Source organism: Oculina patagonica, chromosome 4, assembly GCF_052425735.1.
Source record: "Oculina patagonica isolate OP01 chromosome 4, crgOcupat, whole genome shotgun sequence".
NCBI lineage: Eukaryota > Metazoa > Cnidaria > Anthozoa > Scleractinia > Oculinidae > Oculina > Oculina patagonica.
Genome location: NC_135761.1, coordinates 45,591,389 through 45,604,537, shown reverse-complemented (window position 1 = coordinate 45,604,537; position 13,149 = coordinate 45,591,389). Strand labels below are relative to the sequence as shown.

Sequence of the window (13,149 nt, the reverse complement as noted above, 5' to 3'; positions counted from 1 at the left end):
TTAAAGGAAGTACGAGAAGACAAAGTTTGTCTAGTAGTTGTGAGAGAGACAGTCCTTGCCTAAGTGTCGAAATGGTATCATGCAGGGTACGTCGACCAAGGGTTTAGCTCTATATCCGTAGCTTTTGGAGTTCATGTATACTATATGTGTACATATGTAGTAAGGGTTCTAGGTGTTTTCAAATTGAAGATTCTATGGTATAAAGAATACGTTCTAACATCTTTCATAAATGTTAGGTAGTTGTCACATTTTTAAAAATTCAAAAATAACTCTATAAAAATGAGGTATTTTGCTTTATCACTTCCCTTACTCTATTCCTATTGTGTACATGGTTGTGGGGCCTTTTTGAAAGCAATAACATGAATTAAAGCTTGGTTTTCGCTAGCGACACAAGTATAATAGCAAATACATAAAGCAAAAGAGAAAAGTCTTTTTATTTCATGGAAATGTGATCACACCAATATACACTCCTCTCCCTTCGGACCCGCTGCGGCCTCCTCGCCCTCCCCACAGGTGACTGGGACTCCGGACTCTCGCTCGGACACGCCCCCGGCGGTCCCTCAGAGGACACAAGCATACGGATGAAAGTAACTTTTCCCTGTCTTTCCCTGTGCTTGTATCACCATCTGTTTGTATTAAAAAAATACTGGAGAATTTTTACGGAAATATTTTCAAAAGCATACCTAGATCCCGCGTTACTAAAACAACGTTATCGATGTCATTTTGGCAAGGTCCTTTTGGTATTCTCATGATAAATGTTTCAGTCTCTTGAAGCTTCGAGGCGAGTCCACTTTTTTATTGTACAGCAGGCTTATAAAAAATTACATACGTTCCTTCAAGAAGCAATCAGGAATGACTGAATCCTGCAAAGGGGAAATAGCTTTTATTTAAAGGGAATGTGTCACAGCTGAGCTGAAGTTATTTTTTAAGTTTTACCAAATACTTGCTATGAAACTGAATGTTTGCAAAGAAATAACTTCTATGGATCAAAATGATAAAACTATAGCTTTATTGCAACCAAATATGTCTCCCTGGCGATATAATTTAAAGTTACAAGCAAACGAGGCTCGAACGTTCAGCCCAACAGTATTTCAAAAATCCATTTCGCAATCCGTGTTAATCTTCGTCGCCTTTGGCCACCCATACCTTCTTTTGTTTTTCCTATGTTATTGAAATTTTCCTTCATTGTTTTAAAAGGTTATTTTTATATTTCACCGAATTTGATGGTTATTTCCGATGCCTAAATTTGTGCTAAACCGTGACCAGTCCCTTTAAATCAGACGACACAGAAAGGTTAAAAAGTAACTTAGAAAGATACTAATAAGGCTTGGATGTGGAAGACCTCAATAATATAGAAAAGAATGACTTTGATATATGCAAACAGCCAAGCCGTTTTCTACGGCAATAGGCTCTGGACCTTCTTTCTTCGAGGAAGAGTCAGGGCTAATTGTTATGCCACGCACGAAATTACAGTAGCCAATCAAAAACGTTGTCAAATAATTTTTGGTGTCACACATGACAGTCTGTACAAAAACCGTGCCAATTATAGTCTTGTGTGAAAAACAAAAATAAAAAATTGATAAAGTTATCCATGCGCTTTGCTAAAGCAATCAATAAAACAGTTGATCCATACGTTTTTTTTTTCTAACTAGTCCAGAATTTCTAATTCATCTTCAGTTCACTGTCTCTCATTTCATGTTGTGACCCGAATTTATCATTATGAATCAGCACGTAACCATTTAGCTTTACACCTTAAATGGAATTTCTTCTTATCTAATTTCAATCAGTATAATAAACCATTTTCCGCTGAAATGAAACCTTTATTAGCGGGCAAGAATGAATCCTACAAAATCTTTAAGAAAACAACACTTATAACACAACACTTATTGTAATACCGTCTAACAATATAAAACAACTTTTACCCAATGGTCGATATTATCTCAGTAGTTCTGAAAGAATTGTGTTATACTTGTGATGATAAGCAAACCAGGCACAAACCGCTAGAGGTATTTTTGCTGTTATTTAATCTTAACGAATTGGTGTGTGTTGCTTTACATGAAAATAATAACGTTATATCTATTCCCTTTACAGACAGTAGTCAGTTCTAGCCGCACGTCTGACCCGAAATATTTGATTGTATTTTTGATAAAACGGATGCATGATTATATTGTCTTATCTACGGGAAGGGAAACAACAAATGTTGTCAAAACAGTCTTGTAAAGATTATTGATTCTAAAAGAGAAAATTAATGATTTCGTTTGCTCTTACGTGAATTCAAAATTTGATAAGATAACATGATCGGCAGCTAGCATGACAAATTGCCTGTTCTACAATGTACACCGTATCCTGTCCGTGCAATTTTCTAATCGTCGACTGGCAATGTTTATTCTGCAAGTTGGACAACGACTGAAACATTTATCTAAATTGAAGCAAACGTTTTAGATATGGAAGCGGCTTTTGGAGCTTGAAAGGTTTTAGCTCCTCCGGGGCTTTTTTGTTTGTGTGAATGCCGGCATAAAACAACTTGGCAGAGGAACTATGGCGCGACCATTTCGAACACCAAAATTGCCAGTATTTTGAGTCATTGATTTTGTTTATTACCTTCCAAAAAACTTCAGATAAAGTAGATCAGAATTTCTCAATTCCTTGAATAAATTTGGGTTGTGTTTACCTTGGAATTTAATTTTGTGGACGTCTTAATTTAGAAGTAAATACTAGTAAAGCAAAAATACGTTGTTGACGTAAAAAAATTAGTTTGTGTGCGTATACTGTCTTGGATTTAAACTAAAGATAACAGACCAGATGGTCTGACGATCTTTCAGAATAATCCTTTCGTTTCTTCTTGCTTGAACTTTCACCAGGTGCAAAGACAGTGACACAGACTTAAAAAAGGACCCAGCAAACTTCTTCGAGAGAAGCAGGTTGGTGTTATTTGTTTAGGTGAGGAGTATTACTACTGTACTATTTTTAAACCTTGTACCACAATAATTGCAGAGATCTGAAACTTGAGTTAGTTTTGATGTCTTTTAATAGCAAGTGGTGCATTTTGTTGGTTGGAGAAACTGAGGAAGGGTTTCCTACCGCACATTAGTCCAAACGTTGCAGAGTTTTTCAATGGTAGGAATTAGCAAAGCACCTTATTTTCAAAAAAATGAACTGTCACAGTCTTCATTGTTTAGAGGCAAAAAAATACAGGATGATAACAAAGGAATAAGTGTAGGTTTCTTTACAAAGATCTCTGTCTTTTTTGCCCCCAAATTGTAGCTTTCCGTAAAAAAAATCACTGCTGAACTGTTGACACTGTGAAACGTATATGGTATTTAATTAATGAGAAAGAAAGCAGTTCATTTGAGGGCAGGATTTCAATTCAAATACATTAATGTGCTGGCAATGCAGCAAAATACAAGATCTTACTTCTGCCCTGAAGGTTGCGATAAAACGTATTTCGTTTTCCATTTTTCCGCTTAACCTTAAGGCAAGATATATTGTTTACAAATTTAAAATGAAAATATACCGTAGTATCATTTTAATCATTTTAGCCATTTATTGAAAAAAAAAACTAGCAAAAATATCAGACTTTGAAATGAATATCAATGACATCAATAACCATTCCGCAATCGTAAATCAACCACCGGGTGAAAACTACAACTCTTTTCTTTTTAAAAAGTATTTATTGTATGTCAATGCATGTTTTATGTTTTGTGGCGGTTCGGATTATTTTGTTTTTTATCAAGTTCACTTTGGCAAGTAGGAATTCGTCCGCTTTTATTATTAATAGATATAAACATGAGCGGTGAAACTAGAATCAGATACCGTCAATATTTAAATGACTCTCTCGTTGTAGAACAAACTGTGTGTAAAGGTTGGCCCAAACGTCTGTCTCTTTGTTTGGGCGGTCGGGTTTCCTCTGTCTCCCAGGATGTCCGTCCTCTCCGCACGTGGTGCCAAACGTTCATACTTTTCTTTTCAAGAAAATTAGTACCACTGAAAAATCTAATATTCAACAGCTGCAAATAAAATAAACTGCAATTCATGCGCGTCAGCAATCGATTCAATTTAGAATTAATTTATTCACTGAAATACACTTTGAAAACCAAAGTGAATTTTGGTATTTATTATATTGCTTTTCCTAGGGTTTTAATCTTTTTTAAATAACATGAAAGAAAACTGTTGTTAAGGCATAGCAGAATAAAAATCGGTAGAAACAATACATTGTCACATTGTCAACAAGGAACCCCATTTATCTTAATTTATTCAGCTTACAGATCCTGAACAGTTAACATTATTTTTTTTGAAAATTATGTCAATATATCCTATTGCACTCTAAAATCTGTGCACTAAAATTGTTGTCGTCAGATACTGGAATAAAGCGACTTGATCCAACGGTAAAGGTTCTTTTAAATGCTATTACATAAAGACAATTTGCAGGTGTTAGTCTGAGAGGCCTTCCAATGGGTTGTCTGAGATTGCTTTGTCACTCGTTTCCAACACACCAGTCGCTTATTTGGTGAGGGAAACGTTGTCGCTGTCGCAAATATACATCCTTTTAGTGCTAGTTTCTGTCGCTTGTCGTTGCTCTTGAACAAGATTGTCACTACAGTTTTAGCTATTTTGGAGCAATGTCGCCTGTTGCCAAAACCCCTTGGAAGGCGTCAGTAGTGCAAGAGTGCGCGTCTCCAAATTCATCCAAGGTATGGAAAAATATTACATTTACTGCATTTATCTTGCCTTTATTCTCTATTCCACGCATTTGCACCTCATTTTGTCTATATTGTGACTCGCAGAACAATTAGATGAATGACAATACCTTTATGATATGAATGTATTTTCCGTTGTTAGCAGACAAAAATTAAACATTGTGACATCGTTGGAGCATTCAGACGACATTTGCTTCTTTCGAAAAAACGTCCATCAAGTTCAAAACAAAGACATGTTTGATCTGGATACAAAAATATTGTTTCCACCAATAATTAAGTAGTATTTTAGCACAATGGTGGAAACTCGTTCTCTACTAATTTCAACTACACTTTCTAAAAAAAAAGTCGCTAAATGATTTCCAAGTTTTATGTGTTGCACCGAAGGGCATCTTTCATGTCCAGACCCTTACTAAGACCTGACCGAAATAAAAAAAACATCTAGGTTTTAAGGTAACAACCGACGATCGAGTGCCTATTTTGAGGAGTAAGGTAAGGTAACGTAAAGTCTGCGTTCGAGCCTAGAGGCCCGTCAGGCCGGAGCTTAGCCCGGCTGCCGTAGCATGAAGCGACTGGGAGTCTTTTTACTCTCCCTGGATAGGAAGCTAGTCTTACGTCAATTATCCTGTCTATATCGAGACACCTAAATGACATACTATTTTACCCTAAAACTAATTCTTACTACCTGTATCCTAATCAGAAACTTCAGCGAGACTGGGCACCAGTATGCCCCAAATGATGTCATCAGTTGAAGGTTGAAATGTCTGAAATATTCTTCTGAGACAATTTCACAGTCAGTAAATGGTTATGTTCATGACTGTATCAAACTTTAAAATAAAATCTGCCGAAAATATTTTCCAGCGCTGATTCCTAAAAACGATGTTATTACTAGCAAGTAAGAAACTCACACATTGGTCTATATAATGTCACGTTAGCACAGTGTTGGCTAAACTGCTAATTATCACGATGCACAATTAAAGCATAATATTTCCATTCCAGATGTATGTCTTGTTGAAGAAAGTAGCCACTAACAAAATAAAATGACTAAACTAAGCATTCCACTGTGAATATCTTAAGTACCAAATAAGTCAATTATAGAACAATAGGCTGTGAAATGGTATTTTGTCTTCTGAATTGCTTATTGTATAGACAAAATTCTCTAGATTCAAAATAAAGAATTTGTATCACTAGGAGCTGTCAGAGAGTGCCTTGTAGACCTGACTTGTTTTCTGGTTAACTGGTTATAATATAAAGAATTTTTATACAAAGCCATTGCGCATGGGCAAGTATGATGACCATAAAGGGCTTTTTAAAACAATTAAAAACATTGATAAACAGCTCTGTTTGAAAAGACTTGCACTATGACCTGTATAAAAACACCGACCAATAGGAGCTCAGAAATAGCATTTTAAAATAATTCGTTATCACAATGTTTGCACTGAAAGATGTTCTCGTCAGCGGCGTCTAACAGGCCATAAATGAACGTCATACAAGAACAAGAAAGCTAATGCATTAAACTTTAATTTTTAACAATCAAATTGTATCTAAAAACCTAAAACGACAGAACACAAAACCTTAAAAAACTTTTTGAGAGAAGCTTGTTTCCAAAACTCTCTACCATACAGAAAAAAAAAATCATCGCAAAGTACTTTTAGTGTATGAAAACCCTCAGGGCTCGGGTTTTAAAAAGGATGTCGGTGCATTGTTTATTTTTTATAAGAAAACAAAATTGTTGAACGGGAAATGAGTCCGACACAAAGTGATTCGCATTCACTGACAAAATCTCGTGAGGAAAAACAAGATCACGAAACAACGGCATATTCTTCTAGTGTGTGTTGCAAACGTTCAAGGGTGAAGTGAGCTTAGAATGCAGTAACACCCATAAAAACATGGCTCTTGGATTCTCTAATGACGAAATGGTAAGCTTGATATATATTTAAAGTTTGCCTTTCCATAACATTTTTTAGCAAAGATCTTAAACGCAACCTTTGATAGGAAACGCGTGGCGTAGGCCGGTCTTCAAATCTTTTCATCCCAAGACTTAATATTTTCATTGACATTATTGAATATTTTCAAAAACGCAATTTCTGCTCTTTTCGAATTTAGCGAATGCCACGAAGAAATCATCAGCACGTTGTTTGAGTTTTTATCGAGATATCATTTCCTTTCTAGTTCTTATTACACTGTCATATTTATTCATAAACTTTAAAATAATACCGAGTTTGAATCGAGGAGCTGTTCTTTAACAGAGAACGCAGATATATGTCTTTCTATTCATACACATATATTCAAATATAGACACTACAATTCATCATGAAAATAAGCGATTGGCAAAAACAAAACGACGAAAAGACACCGTGAGTGAGATAGTTGGGCAAAACGTATTCAAATTGGGTAAATTCCCACGTGCCTGTCGCGTGAAGCCAGACAACCGATCCAATCAACATTCGAGTTCTGAATCGAGTCGCTGTTTAAACATGGAACTACTCCTGTCAGGAATGAAATATTGAAGCAAAGAATGATATCAAATCTCCATTAATGACTGAATTAATTAATTAATTCATTAATTCGCCCTTCTGAGGAAAGCTTGAGCTGTTTTGACTACAACTTCACTCTTTATTACGTGGTATATAGGTTACGAAAATCTCATCCATTTTAAACTGAATAACCCTAGCCCTGTTGTTTTCTGAATGACAACTATGGCTATGTCTTCTTTGTTACAAAATTGCCTAATAACTCATGTTAACAAAAATAAATGCTGGACTCCTTCCCAGTTCATGCATAAGGCCATCGTTGGAGGGAATAATAACTTGACTTCAGGAAGTGAAATGAATGCATCTCTGTTTTCACAGGATCCTCAAGAAACAACTGGACCAATGGCACGCCATGTTTCATTTGCATTACAGTAAAAACTCGAGAGTAAGAACCTAATTTTTAAGAACCTGTTAGGCTACAATTTGCCAGTTAGACACCCTCTATCTAAGAATTTCTTTAGTCTAAAATTTGGAATTAGATTCTTTTTTTCTAAAATCGATTGAAAATGCTTTTTTTTAGGGAAAATAAGATAAGGCAACATTCTGCCATCTTCTTTGGAGACACCTAGGAGCCTTTTCACTCCAGTTGCTATGTAAATGCCAATGTTGAAAATCATAAAGTACTATTATTGATACAATCACATACCTTTATTCTTTTTAAGTATAACAGCTTTTTCTTCTCTTAAAAATATTATTTTATTAATTGTTGTTTTATATACTTTGCTTTATGCAAATTCCTGAAAGCACTATATGCTACGACCACCACTGAAGTATTACTTACAATTAACTTACAATCAAAAATAATTATATAATTAGCATTATGAAAATTAACTCTACAATTACTCTACATATAACTAACAGTACTGAGATAACTTACATACAAATCACATGAAAGTTACAAACGCGATTACATTGCTTTGAATAATTATAACAATACTAGCAATACTACAAACTAGGAAACGAAAAATAAAAGAGAAGGGGGGGATATCTTAATTAACCTAGTGCTTATAACAATGTAAAAAGAAAGCAAGAAAAAAATTACAGATGTCATACTATTCAAATATTTCAAATAATAATAATGATACCATAGTTACGTAAATAACAGAAAAAATGGAAATGCTGCATAAATTAATTTGGGATTAGTACCCACTTTTCCTTAAAATAATCTTCCTTTTGATCTTGCTTTCCGTTTCATATTTTATGGCAATTTTTGTTCGAAATCCTTGGATTTCAACAACAAAGCATGTTTTGTGTCTAATTCTGTCGCTGCACCGTTTCAGTCATTATTTAAAGTATACGTTTTTCCATTGAAAAACTAATTTGTTTTTGTTATTTCCAAGCAACTTCGGATGACTTTTTACAACATTGCCAAACTTAGAACTCGGCTTAAAGCTTAGGCTAAAGATGTTTAGTTAGCAGGAAAACTGAGGTTCCGTTATGAGGTTTATTGACATTAAAGCTTTCATAAGCTCTTTAGCGATGTTCTTTAGATTTGACTAATTAAAGTCACACGTCTAGTTAAATCAATTCGTTCAAGGTGCATGTTCAAATTAAGCAATGATATCTATAACGCCTATAAGGTGTTTTTGTGTCGCGGCTTGAGATAATTGTATCTTAGCGATTCGCTCTCTGAATTAATTTTCGTCATGTTTGCACGAAGCGACACGAAATGTCATGTGGGGACATTCAGGCAGGAAAACTTCTTCTAATGGCTTGCCCCGTAGGAAATCATTACGATAGTTTCTTGCATTACATGAAAACAAAACTGAGTAAACATGACGAATCGAGGTAAACACGAAAAAGACACGCTCGTGTTTTGTTGTTTTGTTTTTTTCGCATGCATTGATCGTTCCACCACTTCCGATTTTACGTTGACATCATTCTGTTTAGTAACCAAACAGAAATCGTGCTCAGCAGTTCACCTTCCTCTTGCATACTTGCATGCATAGGACATTTGCTTTTTGTTTTGAAGAAAATAACCACTGTTTTACTTGTATTCAGACTGGTTCAGTAATCTTAGCTGACTGGCCGATTGCAGTCCATGTGCTTTCGCGTATTTGAGATAAAGGATTTCGACAATTCTCATGAGTAACTTTGACAAATATGACAAAAAAAAAACTTCGATAAATATTAAAGAATACGTGAAGAATACCTTTTCCATTTCGGGAAGTCTTTTATTCCTAGGCTTTATAGTATATGAGAAATGACCCTCGGCACGCAAGGCACACAGGATGAAAAATCAGAACCGGTGCGAGGTATTCTCGTATTTATAGTGTTAACGGAAAAAAATTGAGATTCTAGAGGACCAGAATGAGTAGTGATCGCGTCATTACTTCCAATCGATAAAAGCTATGGTTGTTACAAGGTCTAGCACACAGAAGGTGGCCTAAAGCACTAAGTAATAAGCATAATAAGCACATTAGAATCACATTCAAAACTCCTTAGATGACGTCACGTGACGCAATCCGGATATTGACAACTGCACATTATCATTGTCTTTTTATATTAGTATCTTTCGAAGAAAACATTTGCAAAACCGAAACATCCTCGTCATATCCAGTAGCTACGGTGAATAGAATAACATAATAGCTTAGAATTATATTGGCTAGCTTTCAATCAAGTGAAAGCTGAGTAAAGTATTAGTAAAATCTCCTAGTCATTTCAAACGGAACTTACTTTAACCGAAATCAAAACCTTTTGTTGGTCGACAAAAGAAAAGTTAAGCCTATACCGTGTGCGGCAAAACACTCAAAGTTCTCCCGCTGGGCAAATTAAATTTTGTACTTACGAACTAATAAAAAACACTTTATCTATGTTAAATTGGAGAAGCGTTTAACAACGCTTTACATACGGTGCTCTATATACTTGGTCACAGGAATATTAGTACTTTTGATTATTTCCTATGGAGTAAGCATGTAATAAAGATGTTTATCATGAGAGGAAAGAGCCCTTAGAACTGAAATGAGGTCATTCTTGTTTGTCTCAAAACGGAGACAAACACATTAGAAACAACGACTAAAAAATCGTCTCAATAACTCTTTGCGAATCAAAAATCATTTTTTCGTCGGCCCCTAATGGCTTGAAAAGGTTCTCGTAGTTTGTATGTAATGAAGAACAGCACGACTGTCTTGTTTAATTTTAAAAAAAAATATTTGAAATTGTTTGTCATGTGAAACGCCAGATTTGTGTCAAACTCTCTCAAACATACTTCTTTTTTTCTGTTTTATCTTTCAGCAATGAAGGGAAAAGTCTGTCCAGGAGTTTTACTTGGTCTTGCGTGTATTCTGGTTTTGGCTCAAAATGCTGCATATTGTCGCTCACAGTTTGAAACATATGCAGATCTGTGCTGTGAAAAATTATCCAACTCAAGTGATTTGCGCTGTTGGAATAAAACACAAGAAAAGAAAAACACAACAAATACAACGACACTCGCCCAATGTACGCAGAAAATGGCAATGAAGGCGTGTTTCAATGTAACTGCGGTAAAGCCGTGTCAAGATGATCCTGCAGAAAACATCTTGGACCCGGGAAAAAAGGAAATTCATATAGGTGCGTTTGTTCCTTTCTTGACGGATGATAGGTATGGATATTCTAATGCCATGAAGATGGCCATCGCTCTCATAAACAACAGAACTGATATTTTGGATAATTATACACTGGTTTTGGACTCTGAAGATTCGCATTGGGTAAGTGTTGAGTTTTTATTCCGCTTATTTTCTTTCTGAGATTTATACTACATTTCTTATACTGATGCAGTTTTCATCTGCAATAAATTAATGAAGTTTTTTATTGTTAATTATTTCACCGTTTACAGCAACATCTCTAGCATATTTACTGCCGTGAGATTGGGGGAAATGTCGATGCTATCTACCATTTCATCAACTCTCTTTTTTTATCAATGGAACCTCCTGTTGGGTCGTTTATTGCTAGCGGTCGATTTTGGAAAACCGACAACGAATAATTTAGTACTTGGTTTAAAATCAAGCTAGACTAATCCTTTACAGAAGCGCTATAGTATCTTTTGTTTCCAAATTTGCCAGGCTTCTGTTGGATTAAACCTTGTGTTGAGCAACAAATCAAAACTATTCAAGAAAATGGAATAAGCCCTTCTTTAACCCCGGTCTTTAAAATTTATTTATTTTAAATTTGAAAGTAACAAAAGGGCATACCTTTTAGCGGACATAACCTTCAAAGAAATAGAACATTTGAAGAATAATTGTACCTTTGTACAAATGCAGATCTCGTTCAAATATTTAGAGATTTTGGTTTCTTGATTAATTAAAGTCGGTACTTCTGCTTGCGAGTATTTTTTTTGCGTTAAATCGCGGATGTATTCACGTTTCTCGTGCAAAAATGAGAAAGAAACTATCATCCTATTCTAGTTATTTCATTTAAAACACTGATGAAAAATCGTAAAATTCGAAAAAGCAAGTGATTTTTTTTAAACATTTTTCTTTTCCTCTTTCGAAAGATAAATTGGTTACATTTTCGCTCGTTTAAAATATAAGCGGTGTTGATTGTTGAGTGTTTTGCTTTTCAATTTCAAAGCACTGTTGTGACGTTGTTCCGGTTGAAATGAATAGATCGTATAAGTGAACTGTTATTCTGTCAGTTCTTGTTTGAAGCTTCATTGTGCTTTTAATTAAAGAAAGGTCTGAAGCAACTGATTCAAAGATATTTAACCGCAGTTTTGCCGAATAAATAATAAATTAAAAATACAATATTTTTCAAGAGCACTCTTGTTAGTTACCTCCTAAAAGAAGTGGCTAATTTCTCTCATTTTCTTTATGAAACATTGTGGGAGACAAAAATCTTGACCAAGTATATGCAGAAGTATATTATTTATCCAGATTGAGTTAGGTCGTGTTGTGTGGGTCTCATTTTAATAATGCCACTGTGTGGGAGGTATGATAAAAAATATCCAACAGAAACATTAACACCCAAAAAAGCATTTCATAGCGAATGCAAAAAAGCACTTTGGTGCTTTCAGTGAAATGGGTTGAAATCTATGGCTGAAAGTGTTAAGGCCCACAAGTTGACCATTAATCTACATTATTCTTAAAACTATGTTTGGGTTCATAAATCGATTTTTGCAGGAAATTTGTATGAGAGGTCTTGGAGCTGTGAAATCTTTAAAAGGCATGCTTGGAATCATTTAAATCTTAGAGTTCACTAAGTTCTCGCTGTGCTCAGCTGGAAAGTCTGATTTGACTAAAATTTGCTGTATAGTCTAAAATTAAAATTATCATTGCAGAACAATAGAGCTGATCGCAAAACATGAATTTCTTGACATCTCATGGGAAATGCAGGTCAACGTAAACAAAATGAGAAAATGTATATTTTTGAAAACATGGGGCTTAAAAGGTTAAGTTGCTTTTTCCTTCTAAAAACTTTTGGTCCTGAAGTTTATGTCAACCATGCATTTGAGCTTTGTGTTTGTTCTTTGAGGAAGCAACTTTCTTTAATTGTCATTTCTTTTAATTACTGAAAATATTGACAAACCAATCCATTAACCCAAAGAAACGAACGGAAGAAACATACGCAGCTGACTTAACACTTCTTGTTTCACATAAAGAACATTTAGAAGTGTCATTTTTTATGTTTTCTACCAACCAATCCTTTGAGACTCGACAGACAAAGGCTTTGTGACAAAAACTCTCCAGGAGAAATGTTGTCAATTTATCCTGGCTCGTGCCCATCAAGATGTTGAAAAGAAAGATGGTGAAATCTAGAAGCTCTGAAACTCTTTCAGAGACATTTTTCATGACGTAGTTCTTGAGAAAAGTCAATCTTGTTCGACTGGGGATTATTTTCCCAGTTAAACATATTTTTTTGTAATTTTGGGTTAAACTCTAGACAGGGCAAGGGCCTCGTCTTGCCTCTTGTTAGTTACGGCTCTGCTTACTTTTCCCGACTTTTCG

At 35.1% G+C, this 13,149-nt stretch overlaps 1 protein-coding gene across 5 annotated transcripts in view; it reads left to right on the top strand.

The window, feature by feature from the left end:
* Positions 1-2,329: 2,329 nt before the first annotated feature.
* The window catches only part of LOC144650320 (gamma-aminobutyric acid type B receptor subunit 2-like), a 28,801-nt gene continuing 17,981 nt past the window's right edge, over positions 2,330-13,149 (top strand). For 2 of the 5 annotated variants that reach the window (XM_078509967.1, XM_078509971.1), the window contains exons 1-2: positions 2,331-2,921; positions 10,463-10,914. In XM_078509967.1, coding sequence (XP_078366093.1) covers positions 10,465-10,914 — 450 coding nt within the window. In that variant the 5' untranslated portion in view covers positions 2,331-2,921; positions 10,463-10,464. Of the gene's footprint in view, positions 2,941-6,504; positions 6,614-10,235; positions 10,329-10,462; positions 10,915-13,149 lie in introns of those variants that run through there. The other 3 variants (XM_078509968.1, XM_078509969.1, XM_078509970.1) reach the window with 3 other exon arrangements.